The sequence below is a fragment of the Cololabis saira genome, chromosome 11 (genome assembly GCF_033807715.1).
Source record: "Cololabis saira isolate AMF1-May2022 chromosome 11, fColSai1.1, whole genome shotgun sequence".
Lineage (NCBI taxonomy): Eukaryota > Metazoa > Chordata > Actinopteri > Beloniformes > Belonidae > Cololabis > Cololabis saira.
The window spans coordinates 38,352,948-38,379,098 of NC_084597.1; the positions used below are offsets into that span (position 1 = coordinate 38,352,948).

Genomic DNA, 26,151 nt, shown 5'->3' on the forward strand with positions numbered 1-26,151 from the left:
ATGAGTTCTTAAGCTTCGTTGGCCTTAATTAGCCCCGCCCCTTCTTCTGATTGGTTGTCCCGATTTTCTGCTATAACTTTGGAATGGTTTGACATAGAGAGTCGTGGGTGGTGTCATCAGATTCTGTATGGAGTCCTTGACCTTCATTGGCCTGAATTAGCCCCGCCCCTTCTTCTGATTGGTTGTCCTTTTTTTATAATAAAATCGCCGCGAGCCGCCAGTCGCTCTCGCGCTGACTCCCGCTTCCTGATTCAAACGTCTGCCGGCCCCGCCCCCCGACCAATCAGTGGCGAGTAGGGTGATGACGGCCCCGCCCCCGACCAATCCGTGGCGAGTAAGGTGATGACGGCCCCGCCCCCCGACCAATCAGTGGCGAGTAGGGTGATGACGGCCCCGCCCCCGACCAATCCGTGGCGAGTAAGGTGATGACGGCCCCGCCCCCCGACCAATCAGTGGCGAGTAGGGTGATGACGGCCCCGCCCCCGACCAATCCGCTGTTGTAATGTGGTGACATCAGAAATAGTCCCGTGCTCAGCCCGGTTAGAACCTCGGTAAATGGTTACAGAAAAAGTAATAATATAATAGTAGTGTTTTACTAATATTTATACCTTACAAATATTTAAAAAATTAGGAAAAAAAGTTCCAGACATTATATCGCTATGTTGGTCTCTCCTAAGCCAGTAAGTCAAACTGAAAGTAATAGTTGAGTCTTAGCTCAACCAGAGCTTTACGGTCTATGGTGCCGGAGGTCCGGAGTTCGAGACCGGCTGTATCCCAAAATTTTTTTTTTTACATCAAAATTTTCGTCTCTGTCCTGCGACGACGCACATTACTTTTCTCTTTCAAAAGTGTTACCGTGGCGACGCTAAACGCGAAAAAGCGCTCGTCCCCTTCATCTGATTGGTCCATATTTGATAGTTCTCCAAAAGTCACCAAAATTTGCATGCAAGCCAGGCCTGGTGATAAATTTGATATTTAATGGTTTGCATTAATGGGCGTGGCCTAACGGCTCAACAGCGCCCCCTAGAATACTTTTCTCTGCCATAACTTTTGAATGGTTTGACATAAAGAGTCGTGGGTGGTGTCATGGGACTCGGTATTAAGTCCTTGACCTTCATTGGCCTGAATTAGCCCCGCCCCTTCTTCTGATTGGTTGTTCCTTTTTTCTGCTATAACTTTTGAATGGTTTGACATAGAGAGTCGTGGGTGGTGTCATTTCTGACATGCTTATGGGGGGCGGTGGACGTGAGTGCGAGGGCCCGTTCATCGCTGCTTGCAGCTTTAATTATTATTATTATTTTTCTTCTGACAAAGTGATGGCCTTTTTGCCCCCCTTAACATGCCCAAAAAGTCACCAAATTTTGCACCCAAGCCAGGCCTGGCGAAAAATTTGATATTTAATGGTTTGCATTAATGGGCGTGGCAAAATGTCTCAACAGCGCCCCCTTGAAAACTTTGTGCCTCAAGCCCCACGATACGGTTTGACGTACATGCACGAAAATCGCTACACACCTGTATCATGTCACAACTTAAAGAAAAGTCTCTAGGAGCCATGGCCGAAACCGAACAGGATGTCGGCCATTTTGAATAAATTGTGTCATTTTGGCGAAATTTATGCCATTCCTTCGGCAGTTAATTCAGCCCGAACCGTAACGTGCACCCAGGTGTGTTATACATCAAAATGTGCGTCTCCATCCTCCGACACCACGCATTACTTTTCTCTTTGAAAAGCGTTACCGTGGCGACGCTAGACGCCAAAAAGCGTGCCCACCCTTCATCTGATTGGTTCAGACAGAAAAAACTTTGCGCCTCAAGCCCCATAATACGCTTTGACGTACATGAACGAAAATCGGTACACACCTGTATCATGTCGCAACTAAAAGAAAAGTCTCTTGGCGCCATGGCCGAAACCGAACAGGAAGTCGGCCATTTTGAACATTCTGAATTAATTGCGTAATTTTGGAGCAATATATGCCATTCCTTCGAGAGTTAATTCAGCCCGAACCGTATCGTGAACCCAGATGTGTTATACATCAAAATGTGCGTCTCCATCCTGCGACTACACGCATTACTTTTCTCTTTCAAGAGTGTTACTGTGGCGACGCTAGACGCCAACAAGCGCACCCCCCCTTCATCTGATTGGTCCATATTTGATAGTTCCCCAAAAGGCACCAAATTTGGCATGCAAGCCAGGCCTGGCGATAAATTTGATATTTCATTGTTTGCATTAATGGGCGTGGCAAAATGGCTCAACAGCGCCCCCCGGAAAACTTTGTGCCTCAAGCCCCACAATACGGTTTGACGTACATGCACGAAAATCGCTACACACCTGTATCATGGCACAACTTAAAGAAAAGTCTCTTGGGGTCATGCCCGAAACCGAACAGGATGTCGGCCATTTTGAATTAATCGTGTCATTTTGGCGAAATTTATGCCATTCCTTCGGCAGTTAATTCAGCCCGAACCGTAACGTGTCCCCAAGTGTGTTATACATCAAAATGTGCGTCTCCATCCTGCGACTACGTGCATTACTTTTCTCTTTCAAAAGTGTTACCGTGGCGACGCTAGACGCCAAAAGGTGCGCCCCCCCTTCATCTGATTGGTCCATATTTGATAGTTCTCCAAAAGTCACCAAATTTTGCATGCAAGCCAGACTTGATATTTGATATTTCATGGTTTGCATTAATGGGCATGGCCTAACGGCTCAACAGCGCCCCCTAGAATACTTTTATCTGCCATAACTTTTGAATGGTTTGACATAGAGAGTCGTGGGTGGTGTCATGGGACTCTGTAATGAGTCCTCAAGCTTCGTTGGCCTTAATTAGCCCCGCCCCTTCTTCTGATTGGTTGTCCCTTTTTTCTGCTATAACCTTTGAATGGTTTGACATAGGAAGTCGTGGGTGGTGTCATGGGACTCTGTAATGAGTCCTTAAGCTTCGTTGGCCTTAATTAGCCCCGCCCCTTCTTCTGATTGGTTGTCCCGATTTTCTGCTATAACTTTGGAATGGTTTGACATAGAGAGTCGTGGGTGGTGTAATCAGATTCTTTATGGAGCCCTTGACCTTCATTGGCCTGAATTAGCCCCGCCTCTTCTTCTGATTGGTTGTCCCTTTTTTCTGCTATAACTTTTAAATGGTTTGACATAGGAAGTCGTGGGTGGTGGCATGGGACTTTGTACTGAGTTCTTAAGCTTCGTTGGCCTTAATTAGCCCCGCCCCTTATTCTGATTGGTTGTCCCGATTTTCTGCTATAACTTTGGAATGGTTTAACATAGAGAGTCGTGGGTGTTGTCATCAGATTCTGTATGGAGTCCTTGACCTTCATTGGCCTGAATTAGCCCCGCCCCTTCTTGTCATTGGTTGTCCCTTTTTTCTGCTATTACTTTTTAATGGTTTGACATAGGAAGTCGTGGGCTGTGTCATGGGACTCTGTAATGAGTTCTTAAGTTTCGTTGGCCTTAATTAGCCCCGCCCCTTCTTCTGATTGGTTGTCCCGATTTTCTGCTATAACTTTTGAATGGTTTGACATAGAGAGTCGTGGGTGGTGTCATGGGACTCTGTAATGACTTCTGAAGCTTCGTTGGCCTTAATTAGCCCCGCCCCTTTTTCTGATTGGTTGTCCCGATTTTCTGCTATAACTTTTGAATGGTTTGACATAGAGAGTCGTGGGTGGTGTCATCAGAATCTGTATGGAGTCCTTGACCTTCATTGGCCTGAATTAGCCCCGCCCCTTCTTCTGATTGGTTGTCCCTTTTTTCTGCTATATCTTTTGAATGGTTTGATATAGGAAGTCATGGGTGGTGTCAATTCTGATATGCTTATGGGGGGCGGTGGCGGTGAGTGCGAGGGCCCGTTCATCGCTGCTTGCAGCTTTAATTAGGGCCCGAGCACTTGCAGTGCGAAGGCCCTATTGTATTTGCAGGAATTTTTATTATTATTAGGGCCCGAGCACCTTCAGTGCGAAGGCCCTATTGTATCTGTAGGAATTATTTGTATTTTTTTTATTATTATTATTATTATTCTTATTATTTTTCTGACGAAAGGAGGGCCTTTTTGCCCCCCTAAACGTGCCCAAAAAGTCACCAAATTTTGCACCCAAGCCAGGCCTGGCGAAAAATTTGATATTTAATGGTTTGCATTAATGGGCGTGGCAAAATGGCTCAACAGCGCCCCCTTGAAAACTTTGTGCCTCAAGCCCCACGATACGGTTTGACGTACATGCACGAAAATCGGTACACGCCTGTATCATGACGTAACTTAAAGAAAAGTCTCTTGGCGTCATGCCCGAAACCGAACAGGATGTCGGCCATTTTGAATTAATTGTGTCATTTTGGCGAAATTTATGCCATTCCTTCGGCAGTTAATACGGCCCGAACCGTAACAAGCACCCAGGTGTTTTATACATCAAAATGTGCGTCTCCATCCTCCGACACCACGCATTACTTTTCTCTCTCAAAAGCGTTACCGTGGCGACGCTAGATGCCAAAAAGCGCGCCCACCCTTCATCTGATTGGTTCAGACCGAAAAAACTTTGCGCCTCAAGCCCCATAATACGCTTTGACGTACATGAACGAAAATCGGTACACACCTGTATCATGTCGCAACTTAAAGAAAAGTCTCTTGGCGCCATGGCCGAAACCGAACAGGAAGTCGGCCATTTTGAATTAATTGTGTAATTTTGGCGCAATTTATGCCATTCCTTCGGCAATTAATACGGCCCGAACCGTAATGTGCACCCAGGTGTGTTATACATCAAAATGTGCGTCTCCATCCTGGGACTACACGCATTACTTTTCTCTTTCAAAAGTGTTACCGTGGCGACACTAGACGCCAAAAGGCGCGCCCCCCCTTCATCTGATTGGTCCATATTTGATAGTTCTCCAAAAGTAATCAAATTTTGCATGCAAGTCAGACTTGGCGATACATTTGATATTTCATGGTTTGCATTAATGGGCGTGGCCTAACGGCTCAACAGCGCCCCCTAGAATACTTTTATCTGCCATAACTTTTGAATGGTTTGACATAGGAAGTTGTGGATGGTGTCATGGGACTCAGTAATGAGTCCTTAAGCTTCGTTGGCCTTAATTAGCCCCGCCCCTTCTTCTGATTGGTTGTCCCTTTTTTCTGCTATAACTTTTTAATGGTTTGACTCCCGCTTCCTGATTCAAACGTCTGCCGGCCCCGCCCCCCGACCAATCAGTGGCGAGTAGGGTGATGACGGCCCCGCCCCCCGACCAATCAGCTGTTGTAATGTGGTGACGTTAGAAATAGTCCCGTGCTCAGCCCGATTAGAACCTCGGTAGAATGGTTACAGAAAAAGTAATAATAAAATAGTAGTGTTTTACTAATATTTATACCTTACAAATATTTAAAAAATTTGGAAAAAAAAGTTCCAGACATTATATCGCTATTTTGGTCTGTCCTAACTCAGTAAGTCAAAGTGAGGTATCAGCTGAGATATAGCTCAACCAGATCGTTGCGGTCTTTGGTGCTGGTGGTTGGGAGTTCGAGCCTGGCAGGATGCTGAAATTTTTGTAAGCAAATTTTATGTTTTTTTTACATCAAGATGTGCGTCTCTTTCCTGCGACGACGCACATTACTTTTCTCTTTCAAAAGTGTTACCGTGGCGACGCTAGACGTGAAAAAGCGCTCGTCCCCTTCATCTGATTGGTCCATATTTGATAGTTCTCCAAAATTTGCATGCAAGCCAGGCCTGGTGATAAATTTGATGTTTAATGGTTTGCATTAATGGGCGTGGCCTGGTGATACATTTGATATTTAATGGTTTGCATTAATGGGCGTGGCCTAACGGCTCAACAGCGCCCCCTAGAATACTTTTCTCTGCCATAACTTTTGAATGGTTTGACATAGGAAGTTGTGGGTGGTGTCATGGGACTCTGTAATGAGTCCTTGACCTTCATTGGCCTGAATTAGCCCCGCCCCTTCCTCTGATTGGTTGTTCCTTTTTTCTGCTATAACTTTTGAATGGGTTGACATAGAGAGTCGTGGGTGGTGTCATTTCTGATATGCTTATGGGGGGCGGTGGACGTGAGTGCGAGGGCCCGTTCATCGCTGCTTGCAGCTTTAATTATTATTATTAGGGCCCGAGCACCTTCAGTGCGAAGTCCCTATTGTATTTGCAAGAATTTTTCTTCTTATTATTATTTTTCTTCTGACAAAGTGATGGCCTTTTTGCCCCCCTTAACATGCCCAAAAAGTCACCAAATTTTGGACCCAAGTCAGGCCTGGCGAAAAATTTGATATTTAATGGTTTGCATTAATGGGCGTGGCAAAATGGCTCAACAGCGCCCCCTTGAAAACTTTGTGCCTCAAGCCCCACGATACGGTTTGACGTACATGCACGAAAATCGGTACACACCTGTATCATGGCGCAACTTAAAGAAAAGTCTCTGGGCGTCATGTCGAGAAACCGAACAGGAAGTCGGCCGTTTTGAATTAATCGTGTCATTGAAGCGAAATTTATGCCTTCCTTCGGCAGTTAATTCAGCCCGAACCGTAACGTTCCCCCAAGTGTGTTATACATCAAAATGTGCGTCTCCATCCTCCAACCCCACGCATTACTTTTCTCTTTCAAAAGCGTTACCGTGGCGACGCTAGACGCCAAAAAGCGTGCCCACCCTTCATCTGATTGGTCCAGACCGAAAAAACTTTGCGCCTCAAGCCCCATAATACGCTTTGACGTACATGAACGAAAATCGGTACACACCTGTATCATGTCGCAACTTAAAGAAAAGTCTCTTGGCGCCATGGCCTAAACCGAACAGGAAGTCGGCCATTTTGAACATTCTGAATTAATTGCGTAATTTTGGAGCAATATATGCCATTCCTTCGAGAGTTAATTCAGCCCGAACCGTATCGTGAACCCAGATGTGTTATACATCAAAATGTGCGTCTCCATCCTGCGACTACACGCATTACTTTTCTCTTTCAAAAGTGTTACCGTGGCGACGCTAGACGCCAACAAGCGCACCCCCCCCTTCATCTGATTGGTCCATATTTGATAGTTCCCCAAAAGGCACCAAATTTGGCATGCAAGTCAGGCCTGGCGATAAATTTGATATTTCATGGTTTGCATTAATGGGCGTGGCAAAATGGCTCAACAGCGCCCCCCTGAAAACTTTGTGCCTCAAGTCCCACAATACGGTTTGACGTACATGCACGAAAATCGCTACACACCTGTATCATGGCACAACTTAAAGAAAAGTCTCTTGGAGCCATGGCCGAAACCGAACAGGAAGTCGGCCATTTTGAAATCTAATTGGTCCATATTTGGTAGTTCTCCAAAAGTCACCAAATTTTGCATGCAAGACAGACTTGGCGATAAATTTGATATTTCATGGTTTGCATTAATGGGCGTGGCCTAACGGCTCAACAGCGCCCCCTAGAATACTTTTATCTGCCATAACTTTTGAATGGTTTGACATAGGAAGTTGTGGGTGGTGTCATGGGACTCTGTAATGAGTCCTCAAGCTTCGTTGGCCTTAATTAGCCCCGCCCCTTCTTCTGATTGGTTGTCCCGATTTTCTGCTATAACTTTGGAATGGTTTGACATAGAGAGTCGTGGGTGATGTCATCAGATTCTTTATGGAGCCCTTGACCTTCATTGGCCTGAATTAGCCCCGCCCCTTCTTCTGATTGGTTGTCCCTTTTTTATGCTATAACTTTTGAATGGTTTGACATAGGAAGTCGTGGGTGGTGGCATGGGACTCTGTCATGAGTCCTTAAGCTTCGTTGGCCTTAATTAGCCCCGCCCCTTATTCTGATTGGTTGTCCCGATTTTCTGCTATAACTTTGGAATGGTTTGACATAGAGAGTCGTGGGTGGTGTCATCAGATTCTTTATGGAGCCCTTGACCTTCATTGGCCTAAATAAGCCCCGCCCCTTCTTCTGATTGGTTGTCCCTTTTTTCTGCTATGACTTTTGAATGGTTTGACATAGGAAGTCGTGGGTGGTGTCATGGGACTCTGTAATGAGTCATTAAGCTTTGTTGGCCTTAATTAGCCCCGCCCCTTATTCTGATTAGTTGTCCCGATTTTCTGCTATAACTTTGGAATGGTTTGACATAGAGTCGTGGGTGGTGTCATCAGATTCTTTATGGAGTCCTTGACCTTCATTGGCCTGAATTAGCCCCGCCCCTTCTTCTGATTGGTTGTCCATATTTTCTGACTATAACTTTTGAATGGTTTGACATATTTGAAATATGCTGGTAATGTGTCAGCCAACCACAAAAATCTCTGGAATTTTGGTGGAATCATTTATTTTTTGTCCTTGCCCGGTGCAAATGACATAAATAAAGTGCGTGGTTTGGTTGTGAAAAAATAAAAGTAATGTTACGTGAACAATAAATCAAACGCTCTCTTCCATGCAGTGTGTGGGTCTAGGAAGTAAAGACTGGAACATGCTATTCACAAAAGCACAAATAGTGGGGTTTTACTAATATTTATATCTTACAAATATTTTAAAAATTACGAAAAAACAATTCGGGACTCATCATATCGCTATGTTGGTCTCTCCTTAAACAGTCAGTCAGAAAACAGCCAAGCTGATTCGTGGCAAAGGGGTAATGTCACCGTCTTTCGTGTGAGAGATCGCGGGTTTGAACCCAGCACAATGCAAAGTTTATTGTCAGCAATGTGTGTGGTTTTTTTAACATCAAAATGTGCGTCTCCATCTTGCGACGACGCGCATTACTTTTCTCATTCAAAAGTGTTACCGTGGCAACACTCGACGCCAAAAAGTGCGCCCCCCCTTCATCTGATTGGTCCATATTTGATAGTTCCCCAAAAGTCACCAAATTTTGCATGCAAGGCAGGCCTGGCGATAAATTTGATATTTCATGGTTTGCATTAATGGGCGTGGCCTAACGGCTCAACAGCGCCCCCTAGAATACTTTTCTCTGCCATAACTTTTGAATGGTTTGGCATAAAGAGTCGTGGGTGGTGTCATGGGACTCTGTATTGAGTCCTTGACCATAATTGGTGAAAATTAACCCCGCCCCTTCTTCTGATTGGTTGTCCCGATTTTCTGCTATAACTTTTGAATGGTTTGACATAGAGAGTCGTGGGTGGTGTCATCAGATTCTGTATGGAGTCCTTGACTTTCATTGGCCTGAATTAGCCCCGCCCCTTCTTCTGATTGGTTGTCCCGATTATCTGCTATAACTTTTGAATGGTTTGACATAGGAAGTCGTGGGTGGTGTCATTTCTGATATGCTTATGGGGGCGGTGGCCGTGAGTGCGAGGGCCCGTTCATCGCTGCTTGCAGCTTTAATTATTATTATTTTTCTTCTGACAAAGTGATGGCCTTTTTGCCCCCCTTAACATGCCCAAAAAGTCACCAAATTTTGCACCCAAGTCAGGCCTGGCGAAAAATTTGATATTTAATGGTTTGCATTAATGGGCGTGGCCTAACGGCTCAACAGCGCCCCCTTGAAAACTTTGTGCCTCAAGCCCCACGATACGGTTCGACGTACATGCACGAAAATCGGTACACACCTGTATCATGGGACAACTTAAAGAAAAGTCTCTTGCCGTCATGCCCGAAACCGAACAGGAAGTCGGCCATTTTGAATTAATCGTGTCACTTTGGCGCAATTTATGCCATTCCTTCGGCAGTTAATTCAGCCCGAACCGTAACGTGCACCCAGGTGTATTATACATCAAAATGTGCGTCTCCCTCCTGCGACCACACGCATTACTTTTCTCTTTCAAAAGCGTTACCGTGGCGACGCTAGACGCCAAAAAGCGCGCCCACCCTTCATCTGGTTGGTTCAGACAGAAAAAACTTTGCGCCTCAAGCCCCATAATACGGTTTGACGTACATGAACGAAAATTGGTACACTCCTGTATCATGTCGCAACTAAAAGAAAAGTCTCTTGGCGCCATGGCCGAAACCGAACAGGAAGTCGGCCATTTTGAACATTCTGAATTAATTGCGTAATTTTGGAGCAATATATGCCATTCTTCGAGAGTTAATTCAGCCCGAACCGTATTGTGAACCCAGATGTGTTATACATCAAAATGTGCGTCTCCATCCTGCGACTACACGCATTACTTTTCTCTTTCGAAAGTGTTACCGTGGCGACGCTAGACGCCAACAAGCGCACCCCCCCTTCATCTGATTGGTCCATATTTGATAGTTCCCCAAAAGGCACCAAATTTGGCATGCAAGCCAGGCCTGGTGATAAATTTGATATTTCATGGTTTGCATTAATGGGCGTGGCAAAATGGCTCAACAGCGCCCCCCGGAAAACTTTGTGCCTCAAGCCCCACAATACGGTTTGACGTACATGCACGAAAATCGCTACACACCTGTATCATGGCACAACTTAAAGAAAAGTCTCTTGGAGCCATGGCCAAAACCGAACAGGATGTCGGCCATTTTGAATAAATTGTGTCATTTTGGCGAAATTTATGCCATTCCTTCGAGAGTTAATTCAGCCCGAACCGTATCGTGCACCCAGGTGTGTTATACATCAAAATGTGCGTCTACATCCTGCGACACCACGCATTACTTTTCTCTTTCAAAAGTGTTACCGTGGCGACGCTAGACGCCAAAAGGCGCGCCCCCCCTTCATGTGATTGGTCCATATTTGATAGTTCTCCAAAAGTCACCAAATTTTGCATGCAAGCCAGGCCTGGTGATAAATTTTATATTTCATGGTTTGCATTAATGTGCGTGGCCTAACGGCTCAACAGCGCCACCTTGAATACTTTTCTCTGCCATAACTTTTGAATGGTTTGACATAGAGAGTCGTGGGTGGTGTCATCAGATTCTGTATGGAGTCCTTGACCTTCATTGGCCTGAATTAGCCCCGCCCCTTCTTCTGATTGGTTGTCCCTTTTTTCTGCTATAAACTTTGAATGGTTTGACATAGGAAGTCGTAGGTGGTGTCAAGGGACTCTGCAATGAGTCCTTGAGCTTCTTTGGCCTGAATTAGCCCCGCCCCTTCTTCTGATTGGTTGTCCCTTTTTTATAATAAAATCGCCACGAGCCGCCAGTCGCTCTCGCGCTGACTCCCGCTTCCTGATTCAAACGTCTGCCGGCCCCGCCCCCCGACCAATCGGTGGCGAGTAGGGTGATGACGGCCCCGCCTCCCGACCAATCAGTGGCGCGGAGGGTGATGACGGCCCCGCCCCCCGACCAATCGGTGGCGAGTAGGGTGATGACGGCCCCGCCCCCCGACCAATCAGTGGCGAGTAGGGTGATGACGGCCCCGCCCCCCGACCAATCAGCTCCCTGTAATGTGGTGACGTCAGAAATATTCCCAGCTCAGCCCGGTTACAACCTTGGCAGAATGGTTACAGAAAAAGTAATAATTAAAATAGTAGGGTTTTACTAATATTTATAACTTACAAATATTTAAAAAAAATAGAAAAAACAGCTCCAGACTTACATTACTAAATATCGATATGTTGGTCTCTCCTAAGTCAGTAGGTCAATTAGAAATGAGAAGCTGAGTCTTAGCTCAGCCAGAGTGTTCCCGTCTTTGGAGTCAGAGATCAGAGTTCGATTCCCGCAGTATCCAGACTTTTTTGTCAGCAATTTTTTTTTTTTCTACATCAATATGTGCGTCCCTGTCCTGCAACGACGCACATTACTTTTCTCATTTAAAAGCGTTACCGCGGCAACGCTAGACACCAAAAAGTGCGCCCACCCTTCATCTGATTGGTTCAGAGGGAAAAAACTTTGAGCCTCAAGCCCCATAATACGGTTTGACGTACATGAACGAAAATCGGTACACACCTGTATCATGTCGCAACTTAAAGAAAAGTCTCATGGCGCCATGGCCGAAATTGAACAGGAAGTCGGCCATTTTTAATTAATTGTGTAATTTTGGCGCAATTAATGCCATTCCTTCGGCAATTAATACGGCCCGAACCGTAACGTGCATCCAGGTGACTTATACCTCAAAATGTGCGTCTCCATCTTGCGACTACGCGCATTACTTTTCTCTTTCAAAAGTGTTACCGTGGCGATGCTAGACGCCAAAAAGCGTGCCCCCTTAATCTGATTGGTCCATATTTGATAGTTCTCCAAAAGTCACCAAATTTTGCATGCAAGCCAGGCCTGGTGATAAATTTGATATTTCATGGTTTGCATTAATGGGCGTGGCAAAATGGCTCAACAGCACCCCCCGGAAAACTTTTCTCTGCCATAACTTTTGAATGGTTTGACATAAAGAGTCATGGGTGGTGTCATGGGACTCGGTATTGAGTCCTTGACCATAATTGGTGAAAATTAGCCCCGCCCCTTCTTTTGATTGGTTGTCCCTATTTCCTGCTATAACTTTTGAATGGTTTGACATAGAGAGTCGTGGGTGGTGTCATCAGACTCTGTATGGAGTCCTTGACCTTCATTGGCCTGAATTAGCCCCGCCCCTTCTTGTGATTGGTTGTCCCTTTTTTCTGCTATAACTTTTGAATGGTTTGACATAGGAAGTCGTGGGTGGTGTAATTTCTGATATGCTTATGGGGGGCGGTGGCCGTGAGTGCGAGGGCCCGTTCATCGCTGCTTGCAGCTTTAATTATTATTATTATTATTATTTTCCTGACAAAGTGATGGCCTTTTTGCCCCCCTTAACATGCCCAAAAAGTCACCAAATTTTGCACCCAGGTCAGGCCTGGCGAAAAATTTGATATTTAATGGTTTGCATTAATGGGTGTGGCAAAATGGCTCAACAGCGCCCCCTTGAAAACTTTGTGCCTCAAGCCCCACGATACGGTTTGACGTACATGCACGAAAATCGGTACACACCTGTATCATGGGACAACTTAAAGAAAAGTCTCTTGGGATCATGCCCGAAACCGAACAGGAAGTCGGCCATTTTGAATTAATCGTGTCACTTTGGCGCAATTTATGCCATTCCTTCGAAAGTTAATTCAGCCCGAACCGTAACGTGCACCCAGGTGTGTTATACATCAAAATGTGCGTCTCCATCCTGCGACCACACGCATTACTTTTCTCTTTCGAAAGCGTTACCGTGGCGACGCTAGACGCCAAAAAGCGCGCCCACCCTTCATCTGATTGGTTCTGACAGAAAAAACTTTGCGCCTCAAGCCCCATAATACGGTTTGACGTACATGAACGGAAATCGGTACACACCTGTATCATGTTGCAACTAAAAGAAAAGTCTCTTGGCGCCATGGCCTAAACCGAACAGGAAGTCGGCCATTTTGAACATTCTGAATTAATCGTGTAATTTTGGAGCAATATATGCCATTCCTTCGAGAGTTAATTCAGCCCGAACCGTATCGTGAACCCAGATGTGTTATACATCAAAATGTGCGTCTCCATCCTGCGACTACACGCATTACTTTTCTCTTTCAAAAGTGTTACCGTGGCGACGCTAGACGCCAACAAGCGCACCCCCCCTTCATCTGATTGGTCCATATTTGATAGTTCCCCAAAAGGCACCAAATTTGGCATGCAAGCCAGGCCTGGCGATAAATTTGATATTTCATGGTTTGCATTAATGGGCGTGGCAAAATGGCTCAACAGCGCCCCCCAGAAAACTTTGTGCCTCAAGCCCCACAATACGGTTTGACGTACATGCACGAAAATCGCTACACACCTGTATCATGGCACAACTTAAAGAAAAGTCTCTTGGAGCCATGGCCGAAACCGAACAGGACGTCGGCCATTTTGAATAAATTGTGTCATTTTGGCGAAATTTATGCCATTCCTTCGGCAGTTAATTCAGCCCGAACCGTAACGTGCACCCAGGTGTGTTATACATCAAAATGTGCGTCTACATCCTGCGACACCACGCATTACTTTTCTCTTTCAAAAGTGTTACCGTGGCGACGCTAGACGCCAAAAGGCGCGCCCCCCCTTCATGTGATTGGTCCATATTTGATAGTTCTCCAAAAGTCACCAAATTTTGCATGCAAGCCAGACTTGGCGATAAATGTGATATTTCATGGTTTGCATTAATGGGCGTGGCCTAACGGCTCAACAGCGCCCCCTAGAAAACTTTTCTCTGCCATAACTTTTGAATGGTTTGACATAGAGAGTTGTGGGTGGTGTCATGGGACTCTGTAATGAGTCCTTAAGCTTCGTTGGCCTTAATTAGCCCCGCCCCTTCTTCTGATTGGTTGTCCCGATTTTCTGCTATAACTTTGGAATGGTTTAACATAGAGAGTCGTGGGTGGTGTCATGGGACTCTGTAAAGAGTCCTTGAACTTCGTTGGCCTTAATTAGCCCCGCCCCTTCTTCTGATTGGTTGTCCATATTTTCTGACTATAACTTTTGAATGGTTTGACATATTTGAAATATGCTGGTTATGTGTCAGCCAACCACAAAAATCTCTGGAATTTTGGTGGAATCATTTATTTTTTGTCCTTGCCCGGTGCAAATGACATAAATAGGGTGCGTGGTTTGGTTGTGAAAAAATAAAAGTAATGTTACGTGAACAATAAAACAAACGCTCCCTTCCATGCAGTGTGTGTGTCTAGGAAGTAAAGACTGGAACATGCTATTCACAAAAGCACAAATAGTGGGGTTTTACTAATATTTATATCTTACAAATATCTTAAAAATTACGAAAAAACAATTCGGGACTCAGATTATATGCTATGTTGGTCTCTCCTTAATCAGTCAGTCAGAAAACGGCCAAGCTGATCCGTGGCTTAGGGGTAACGTCGCCGTCTTTCGTGTGAGAGATCGCGGGTTCGATCCCAGCACAATGCAAAGTTTATTGTCAGCAATTTGTTTGTTTTTTTTAACATCAAAATGTACGTCTCCATCTTGCGACGACGCGCATTACTTTTCTCATTCAAAAGTGTTATCGTGGCAACACTCGACGCCAAAAAGCGTGCCCCCCTTCATCTGATTGGTCCATATTTGATAGTTCCCCAAAAGTCACCAAATTTTGCATGCAAGGCAGGCCTGGCAATAAATTGGATATTTCATGGTTTGCATTAATGGGCGTGGCCTAACGGCTCAACAGCGCCCCCTAGAATACTTTTCTCTGCCATAACTTTTGAATGGTTTGACATAGAGAGTTGTGGGTGGTGTCATGGGACTCTGTAATGAGTCCTTAGGCTTCGTTGGCCTTAATTAGCCCCGCCCCTTCTTCTGATTGGTTGTCCCTTTTTTCTGCTATAACTTTCGAATGGTTTGACATAGGAAGTCATGGGTGGTATCATGGGACTCTGTAATGAGTTCTTAAGCTTCGTTGGCCTTAATTAGCCCCGCCCCTTCTTCTGATTGGTTGTCCCGATTTTCTGCTATAACTTTGGAATGGTTTGACATAGAGAGTCCTGGGTGGTGTCATAAGATTCTGTATGGAGTCCTTGACCTTCATTGGCCTGAATTAGCCCCGCCCCTTCTTGTCTTTGGTTGTCCCTTTTTTCTGCTATAACTTTTGAATGGTTTGACATAGGAAGTCGTGGGTGGTGTCATGGGACTCTGTAATGAGTCCATAAGCTTCGTTGGCCTTAATTAGCCCCGCCCCTTCTTCTGATTGGTTGTCCCTTTTTTCTGCTATAACTTTTCAATGGTTTGACGTAGGAAGTCGTGGGTGGTGTCATTTCTGATACTTATGGGGGGCGGTGGCCGTGAGTGCGAGGGCCCGTTCATTGCTGCTTGCAGCTTTAATTAGGGCCCGAGCACCTTCAGTGCGAAGGCCCTATTGTATTTGCAGGAATTTTTATTATTATTATTATTATTATTATTATTATTTTCCTGACAAAGTGAAGGCCTTTTTGCCCCCCTTAACATGCCCAAAAAGTCACCAAATTTTGCACCCTAGTCAGGCCTGGCGAAAAATTTGATATTTAAAGGTTTGCATTAATGGGCGTGGCAAAATGGCTCAACAGCGCCCCCTTGAAAACTTTGTGCCTCAAGCCCCACGATACTGTTAGACGTACATGGAAGAAAATCGGTACACACCTGTATCATGGGACAACTTAAACAAAAGTCTCTTGGGGTCATGCCCGAAACCGAACAGGATGTCGGCCATTTTGAATTAGTCGTGTCATTTTGGCGAAATTTATGCCATTCCTTCGAAAGTTAATTCAGCCCGAACCGTAACGTTCCCCCAAGTGTGTTATACATCAAAATGTGCGTCTCCATCATCCGACCCCACGCATTACTTTTCTCTTTCGAAAGCGTTACCGTGGCGACGTTAGACGCCAAAAAGCGTGCCCACCCTTCATCTGATTGGTTCAGACAGAAAAAACTTTGCGCCTCAAGCCCCATAATACGCTTTGACGTACATGAACGAAAATCGGTACACACCTGTATCATGTCGCAACTAAAAGAAAAGTCTCTTGGCGCCATGGCCGAAACCGAACAGGAAGTCGGCCATTTTGAACATTCTGCATTAATCGCGTAATTTTAGAGCAATATATGCCATTCCTTCGAGAGTTAATTCAGCCCGAACCGTATCGTGAACCCAGATGTGTTATACATCAAAATGTGCGTCTCCATCCTGCGACTACACGCATTACTTTTCTCTTTCCAAAGTGTTACCGTGGCGACGCTAGACGCCAACAAGCGCACCCCCCCTTCATCTGATTGGTCCATATTTGATAGTTCCCCAAAAGGCACCAAATTTGGCATGCAAGCCAGGCCTGGCGATAAATTTGATATTTCATGGTTTGCATTAATGGGCGTGGCAAAATGCCTCAACAGCGCCCCCCGGAAAACTTTGTGCCTCAAGCCCCACAATACGGTTTGACGTACATGCACGAAAATCGCTACACACCTGTATCATGGCACAACTTAAAGAAAAGTCTCTTGGAGCCATGCCCGAAACCGAACAGGATGTCGGCCATTTTGAATAAATTGTGTCATTTTGGCGAAATTTATGCCATTCCTTCGGCAGTTAATTCAGCCTGAACCGTAACGTGCACCCAGGTGTGTTATACATCTAAATGTGCGTCTACATCCTGCGTCACCACGCATTACTTTTCTCTTTCAAAAGTGTTACCGTGGCGATGCTAGACGCCAAAAGGCGCGCCCCCCCTTCATGTGATTGGTCCATATTTGATAGTTCTCCAAAAGTCACCAAATTTTGCATGCAAGCCAGACTTGGCGATAAATTTGATATTTCATGGTTTGCATTAATGGGCGTGGCCTAACGGCTCAACAGCGCCCCCTAGAATACTTTTATCTGCCATAACTTTTGAATGGTTTGACATAGGAAGTCGTGGGTGGTGTCATGGGACATTGTACTGACTTCTTAAGCTTCGTTGGCCAGAATTAGCCCCGCCTCTTCTTCTGATTGGTTGTCCCTTTTTTCTGCTATAACTTTTTAATGGTTTGACATAGGAAGTCGTGGGTGGTGTCATGGGACTCTGTAATGAGTTCTTAAGCTTCGTTGGCCTTAATTAGCCCCGCCCCTTCTTCTGATTGGTTATCCCGATTTTCTGCTATAACTTTGGAATGGTTTGACATAGAGAGTCCAGCTTCCTGATTCAAACGTCTGCTGGCCCCGCCCCCCGACCAATCAGTGGCGAGTAGGGTGATGACGGCCCCGCCCCCCGACCAATCAGTGGCGAGTAGGGTGATGACGGCCCCGCCCCCCGACCAATCAGTGGCGAGTATGGTGATGACGGCCCCGCTCCCCGACCAATCAGCTGCCTGTAATATGGTGTCATGCTCTCGCGCTGACTCCCGCTTCCTGATTCAAACGTCTGCCGGCCCCGCCCCCCGACCAATCAGTAGGGTGAAGACGGCCCCGCTCCCCGACCAATCAGCTGCCTGTAATATGGCGTCATGCTCTCGCGCTGACTCCCGCTTCCTGATTCAAACGTCTGCCGGCCCCGCCCCCCGACCAATCAGTGGCGAGTAGGGTGATGACGGCCCCACGCATTACTTTTCTCTTTCAAAAGCGTTACCGTGGCGATGCTAGACGCCAAAAAGCGCGCCCACCCTTCATCTGATTGGTTCTGACAGAAAAAACTTTGCGCCTCAAGCCCCATAATACGGTTTGACGTACATGAACGAAAATCGGTACACTCCTGTATCATGTCGCAACTAAAAGAAAAGTCTCTTGGCGCCATGGCCGAAACCGAACAGGAAGTCGGCAAGCCAGACTTGGCGATAAATTTGATATTTCATGGTTTGCATTAATGGGCGTGGCCTAACGGCTCAACAGCGCCCCCTAGAAAACTTTTATCTGCCGTAACTTTTGAATGGTTTGACATAGGAAGTCGTGGGTGGTGTCATGGGACTCTGTAATGAGTTCTTAAGCTTCGTTGGCCTTAATTAGCCCCGCCCCTTCTTCTGATTGGTTGTCCCGATTTTCTGCTATAACTTTGGAATGGTTTGACATAGAGAGTCGTGGGTGGTGTCATCAGATTCTGTATGGAGTCCTTGACCTTCATTGGCCTGAATTAGCCCCGCCCCTTCTTCTGATTGGTTGTCCTTTTTTTATAATAAAATCGCCGCGAGCCGCCAGTCGCTCTCGCGCTGACTCCCGCTTCCTGATTCAAACGTCTGCCGGCCCCGCCCCCCGACCAATCAGTGGCGAGTAGGGTGATGACGGCCCCGCCCCCGACCAATCCGTGGCGAGTAAGGTGATGACGGCCCCGCCCCCCGACCAATCAGTGGCGAGTAGGGTGATGACGGCCCCGCCCCCGACCAATCCGTGGCGAGTAAGGTGATGACGGCCCCGCCCCCCGACCAATCAGTGGCGAGTAGGGTGATGACGGCCCCGCCCCCGACCAATCCGCTGTTGTAATGTGGTGACATCAGAAATAGTCCCGTGCTCAGCCCGGTTAGAACCTCGGTAAATGGTTACAGAAAAAGTAATAATATAATAGTAGTGTTTTACTAATATTTATACCTTACAAATATTTAAAAAATTAGGAAAAAAAGTTCCAGACATTATATCGCTATGTTGGTCTCTCCTAAGCCAGTAAGTCAAACTGAAAGTAATAGTTGAGTCTTAGCTCAACCAGAGCTTTACGGTCTATGGTGCCGGAGGTCCGGAGTTCGAGACCGGCTGTATCCCAAAATTTTTTTTTTTACATCAAAATTTTCGTCTCTGTCCTGCGACGACGCACATTACTTTTCTCTTTCAAAAGTGTTACCGTGGCGACGCTAAACGCGAAAAAGCGCTCGTCCCCTTCATCTGATTGGTCCATATTTGATAGTTCTCCAAAAGTCACCAAAATTTGCATGCAAGCCAGGCCTGGTGATAAATTTGATATTTAATGGTTTGCATTAATGGGCGTGGCCTAACGGCTCAACAGCGCCCCCTAGAATACTTTTCTCTGCCATAACTTTTGAATGGTTTGACATAAAGAGTCGTGGGTGGTGTCATGGGACTCGGTATTAAGTCCTTGACCTTCATTGGCCTGAATTAGCCCCGCCCCTTCTTCTGATTGGTTGTTCCTTTTTTCTGCTATAACTTTTGAATGGTTTGACATAGAGAGTCGTGGGTGGTGTCATTTCTGACATGCTTATGGGGGGCGGTGGACGTGAGTGCGAGGGCCCGTTCATCGCTGCTTGCAGCTTTAATTATTATTATTATTTTTCTTCTGACAAAGTGATGGCCTTTTTGCCCCCCTTAACATGCCCAAAAAGTCACCAAATTTTGCACCCAAGTCAGGCCTGGCGAAAAATTTGATATTTAATGGTTTGCATTAATGGGCGTGGCAAAATGGCTCAACAGCGCCCCCTTGAAAACTTTGTGCCTCAAGCCCCACGATACGGTTTGACGTACATGCACGAAAATCGGTACACACCTGTATCATGGGACAACTTAAAGAAAAGTCTCTTGCCGTCATGCCCGAAACCGAACAGGAAGTCGGCCATTTTGAATTAATCGTGTCACTTTGGCGCAATTTATGCCATTCCTTCGGCAGTTAATTCAGCCCGAACCGTAACGTGCACCCAGGTGTATTATACATCAAAATGTGCGTCTCCCTCCTGCGACCACACGCATTACTTTTCTCTTTCAAAAGCGTTACCGTGGCGACGCTAGACGCCAAAAAGCGCGCCCACCCTTCATCTGGTTGGTTCAGACAGAAAAAACTTTGCGCCTCAAGCCCCATAATACGGTTTGACGTACATGAACGAAAATTGGTACACTCCTGTATCATGTCGCAACTAAAAGAAAAGTCTCTTGGCGCCATGGCCGAAACCGAACAGGAAGTCGGCCATTTTGAACATTCTGAATTAATTGCGTAATTTTGGAGCAATATATGCCATTCTTCGAGAGTTAATTCAGCCCGAACCGTATCGTGAACCCAGATGTGTTATACATCAAAATGTGCGTCTCCATCCTGCGACTACACGCATTACTTTTCTCTTTCGAAAGTGTTACCGTGGCGACGCTAGACGCCAACAAGCGCACCCCCCCTTCATCTGATTGGTCCATATTTGATAGTTCCCCAAAAGGCACCAAATTTGGCATGCAAGCCAGGCCTGGTGATAAATTTGATATTTCATGGTTTGCATTAATGGGCGTGGCAAAATGGCTCAACAGCGCCCCCCGGAAAACTTTGTGCCTCAAGCCCCACAATACGGTTTGACGTACATGCACGAAAATCGCTACACACCTGTATCATGGCACAACTTAAAGAAAAGTCTCTTGGAGCCATGGCCAAAACCGAACAGGATGTCGGCCATTTTGAATAAATTGTGTCATTTTGGCGAAATTTATGCCATTCCTTCGAGAGTTAATTCAGCCCGAACCGTATCGTACACCCAGGTGTGTTATACATCAAAATGTGCGTCTACATCCTGCGACTATGCGCATTACTTTTCTCTTTCAAAAGTGTTACCGTGGCGACGCTAGACGCCAAAAAGCGCGCCCCCCCTTCATCTGATTGGTCCATATTTGATAGTTTCCCAAAAGTCACCAAATTTTGCATGCAAGCCAGACTTGGCGATAAATTTGATATTTCATGGTTTGCATTAATGGGCGTGGCCTAACGGCTCAACAGCGCCCCCTAGAAAACTTTTCTCTGCCATAACTTTTGAATGGTTTGACATAGGAAGTCGTGGGTGGTGTCATCAGATTCTTTATGGAGTCCTTGACCTTCATTGGCCTGAATTAGCCCCGCCCCTTCTTCTGATTGGTTGTCCCTTTTTTCTGCTATAACTTTTTAATGGTTTGACATAGGAAGTCGTGGGTGGTGTCATGGGACTCTGTAATGAGTTCTTAAGCTTCGTTGGCCTGAATTAGCCCCGCCCCTTCTTCTGATTGGTTGTCCATATTTTCTGACTATAACTTTTGAATGGTTTGACATATTTGAAATATGCTGGTAATGTGTCAGCCAACCACAAAAATCTCTGGAATTTTGGTGGAATCATTTATTTTTTGTCCTTGCCCGGTGCAAATGACATAAATAAAGTGCGTGGTTTGGTTGTGAAAAATTAAAAGTAATGTTACGTGAACAATAAATCAAACGCTCCCTTCCATGCAGTGTGTGTGTCTAGGAAGTAAAGACTGGAACATGCTATTCACAAAAGAATAAATAGTGGGGTTTTACTAATATTTATATCTTACAAATATTTTAAAAATTACGAAAAAACAATTCGGGACTCAGATTACATCGCTATGTTGGTATCTCCTAAGTCAGTCAGTCTGAAAATGGCCAAGCTGATTCGTGGCTCAGCGGTAATGTCACCGTCTTTCATGTGGGAGATCGTGGGATCGATCCCAGCTCAATGCAAAGATTATTGTCAGCAATTTGTGTGTTTTTTTTTTTTACATCAACATGTGCGTCTCCTTCCTGCGACGACGCGCATTACTTTTCTCATTCAAAAGCGTTAACGTGGCAACACTCGACGCCAAAAAGTGCGCCCCCTTCATCTGATTGGTCCATATTTGATAGTTCTCCAAAAGTCACCAAATTTTGCACCAAGCCAGGCCTGGGGATAAATTTGATATTTCATGGTTTGCATGAATGGGCGTGGCCTAATGGCTCAACAGCGCCCCCTAGAATACTTTTTTCTGCTATAATTTTTGAATGGTTTGACATAGAGAGTCGTGGGTGGTGTCATCGGACTCGGTATTGAGTCCTTGACCATAATTGGTGCAAATTAGCCCTGCCCCTTCTTCTGATTGGTTGTCCCGATTTTCTGCTATAACTTTTGAATGGTTTGACATAGAGAGTCGTGGGTGGTGTCGTTTCTGATATGCTTATGGGGGGCGGTGGCCGTGAGTGCGAGGGCCCGTTCATCGCTGCTTGCAGCTTTAATTCTGTTTGTAATTTCATGTAGACTTCCCTGATTTCACATTGTAATTTACTTCTGGTTTCCAGACAGGTTAAACGTGGCTCATCTGAATGCCTGCTTGTTTTGTAACTACAGTCACGTTAAAGTGTAGCTGCAGGAGAAACTCAGAAGTTTGATTTCAGTTTAGTGTTGTGTTAAAGCACTGCTAAACTATCCACGTGTTTGTTCACACAACAGTTGTCCCTTTTACTTCGATTATGGAAAAACATTGTTTGAGAATTTTTGGTGTTTATTCAGACCCAACAAACTGTCAAAACTGCTTTCTTTTGTAGAAGTCTGCACATTTGCTGATTGTCAATTCAAGTGCATTTGATTAGCAACACCTGGCTGCCACTTACACTACTTACACCTTCATTTCCTTTAAAGGCAGTAAGTCTGTACTCAGGAAGTTTCTCACATATGCTTCCTCATTTTGCCTTTGTGTTTTGTTTTTTATATAAACAATGACACAATCAAATATATCATATTGCTGTGAGCTTGAATTAGGTTCATTCAAGGCCTTTTAAGAGCTTGATAATATGAATGAGTGTGCTGACACATGAAAACTTAAACCAATCTCTGTGTACAGCAAGCATGGGGCAGTAACTGTAATTACATTACATACATTTTCATACAAAAATCAAAAAATGCACAATAACCTTGGACTTTGGATGTCCATAGATAGATCAATTGCGTTAATCTCATAACATCCCTGAGTGATTCTTTGGGGAAAATGTTTGTTTTTGCATGTTTTGTCACATTTACACAGACTCAAACACACACAGAGTTTCTATGAGTTCATGGGCTTGTTCTAGTTCTGCATAGTTAAAAAAGAAAAGTACAAGGCTTGAAATTTTGTGCTACTTGTGCTTAATTAATTTTTTATTCTGTTATTATTTTATTTATTTTATTATTTATTAAAGTACTTAAATTTACTTTAAGATTATTTTAATTTAAGCTATTTTTTATTTTTTTATTAATTTTAATTTATTTTATTATTTTATTGATTTAATTTGCCTGAACATGATTATTTTGTACTTTTGTCTGTTTGAATGGTTGTGTTAAAAGAATAAATCAGACGTTACTCAACAGTTACTCAGTACTTGAGTAGTTTTTTCACCAAGTACTTTTTTACTTTTACTCAAGTAATTATTTGGATGACTACTTTTTACTTCTACTTGAGTCATATTATTCTGAAGTAACAGTACTTTTACTTGAGTACAATGTTTGGCTACTGTACCCACCTCTGCTTCTTTCACATTTCAAACAGCATAATTTTTGTGAAAATAACATCTTTTCTCCAAATGCTAATTCCAGCGAGGAGGATGCTGCTGCAGTGTACAAGGCTGCCCGCTTCCTCAACATGACAGGCTCAGGCTACGTGTGGCTGGTGGGTGAGCGGGAGATGTCGGGTAAAGCCCTGAGTGAGGCGCCAGACGGTACGTTCATCCAGCAGAGATCAGCAGGAATACAAGTATTAAAGCAGGCTTTACTCAGAGGCAGAGTTCAGCACATGCAGAATTAAAGAGCTTAACAGCTAACAGTGGATGTATCACGTATTTAACTGCATAACTGCTTGTTGTGTGTTGCTTATTTAGGCATTTAAGTGCTCTGGTTAAAAGGTTTCCAATGTTTTGTGTGCCTAAAAGCTCAGTTTCTGAGTTTAAATATATAAATTCGGCATTGTATAACACTATGTTTATTGTGCTATTCAGTCATGTTAATAGCTTGGTTTGTAATGAATTAGAAAGGGACAGTTTTGCGACAAATATCTGGTAGAATGGTAATCTTATTTTGCTCTAACCTACCTTTGTATGTCTCTCACAATGTATTTACACTTTGTGGCCACAAATGTTAGCCGTGTTTGCCCTGGTCACTCTTTTGTTGTCCTGTCTGGTCTTGTCTCTTCCACGTCCACTGCAGCTTCTCTCAGGGGGTGCAACACTGACAGATACAGTTACAATCAGGAAACTTAGCTGAAGTTGCATTGTTGCCTGGTTTAAACTGCTGTGCCAAACGGTACTTGTGTTTACTGAGAACACCGTCAACATTTGTGTCCATGACAAAACCTCAAATATTTGCTGGCTTGCTTGAAAAAACAATAAATCCAAGCTCAAGGGAGTGTTTAAACATGCTGTCTAACGTTCTGTCGCCACTGCTGATCTCTTCTGTTGTTGTTGCCTTTTTTCATGAATTAATTTCTATGAGAGAAATGTTTTAATGACATTAACATGCAACAAAAATGGATTTAACAACTGGCGTCAGAGCCCGAACAGTTAGCACAGCGTGGTGATGATGTTTGTTGTGGGCCTGATCTCAGGTCTGATCGGCCTCCAGCTCATCAACGGCAAGAATGAATCGGCTCACATCAACGATGCAGTGGCTGTGGTGGCTCAATCCATCCAGGAGCTCTTCGAGAAGGAGAACATCACAGAACCACCGAGAGGATGTGTTGGCAACACCAACATCTGGAAAACAGGGCCCCTTTTTAAACGGTAAGGTTTAAAAGAACTGAGGCATTACAAGCTTTTTTTTCTTAAATTTTTGCTTCTGTTAAGTGATGTTTGATTTAATGAAACTAGGAGCTCCCAGTATATATATTAAAGATCAGTAAGTTAATCTTAAAAAAGAAAAAAGCATTTTAAGAAAATTTTTTAGTAAATTCTTCTGTTTTTACATAAAATTAGTCTTAAAAAAAAAAAATATATATATATACATATATATATATATATATATATATATATCTCAAACCAGAGCCACTAATCCAAACAGCTGAAACATTTGTGCCAAATATGATTAAAATGTCACAATACACCACAGGTTACAGCAAGTATTGTGAGGGTCTGGAGTGGTTCACAGACTGAAAAGGCCTAAAAAAGTGCAGATTTTGGCCACATCTGATAGATCTGGGTTGAGTTGAGTCAATGGCGTCATCAAGCCAAATGTGAGACGAAGAAAACTATTTATGTGGGCCACTTGACCTTGACACTTGATTTTTCATTGTATTTTCAATAAGAAATGTGGGGCATCAGTCACTTTACCCCACACATGTGAAATGAAGAGTTAAATGATACAGATAATAGATAATGGTTTTGATTTCCTTGCCACAGGGTCCTGATGTCTTCTAAGTATCCAGAGGGTCTCACAGGACGGGTTGAGTTCAACGACGATGGAGACAGGAAGTTCGCCCACTACAGTATTCTCAACTATCAGAAGTCTCGCCTCATTCAAGTCGGCATATATAATGGAACGCAGGTATCCTCATACACACAACACTAACTGACCTATTGGATCTGTAATTACTGAAGAAATTAGGAAAAGTGCATTTTCCTTTTTTAAACTGGGTTTTCATGCTCAGGTTCACGGCGTTCCACGTGGTCCACATGCTGAAATAGAGTCTAGTCCAGGGGTCGGCAACCCGCGGCTCTAGAGCCGCATGCGACTCTTTAGCGCCACCCTAGTGGCTCCCTGGAGCTTTTTCAAAAAGCTTTTTAATCTCGACATTTCAACTTTTTTCTCGAAATTTTGACTTTTTTCTTGACATTTCTACTTTTCTCAAGATTTTACTTCAACATTAATCTTGACATTTCTCCTTTCGCCATTTGTCTTCATTCTAAGGCTTATACAAGACTTTTCATTTTTTGCGGCTCCAGACATATTTGTTTTTTGTGTTTTTGGTCCAATATGGCTCTTTCAACATTTTGGGTTGCCGACCCCTGGTCTAGTCATTTTAACTAATGATATTTACTCAGGTGTGAGGTTACTTATTCTTGATTACAGTGATGCCAAATTGGGCTGAAAGCTCATAATCTTAAAAGACGAATATAAACATTGATGTGCTCATGGTAGCTTTTTAAAATAGTCTTGTAGATGGTTGGTCTTTGGGCACCAGCACTTCCGCTCCCTGATTGTAGGTGTAATAATAACTTCCTTAAGCCCTCAGGTACGATGC

General features: G+C 44.5%; 1 protein-coding gene across 9 annotated transcripts in view; it reads left to right on the forward strand.

Moving 5' to 3' along the window:
- The window catches only part of grin1a (glutamate receptor, ionotropic, N-methyl D-aspartate 1a), a 109,664-nt gene that overhangs the window by 62,878 nt on the left and 20,635 nt on the right, over window positions 1-26,151 (forward strand). For all 9 annotated transcript variants that reach the window (XM_061734458.1, XM_061734460.1, XM_061734464.1 and 6 more), the window contains 3 exons: window positions 23,517-23,638; window positions 24,520-24,694; window positions 25,310-25,454. In XM_061734458.1, the coding sequence (XP_061590442.1) occupies window positions 23,517-23,638; window positions 24,520-24,694; window positions 25,310-25,454 (442 nt within the window). The remainder of the gene's footprint in view (window positions 1-23,516; window positions 23,639-24,519; window positions 24,695-25,309; window positions 25,455-26,151) is intronic.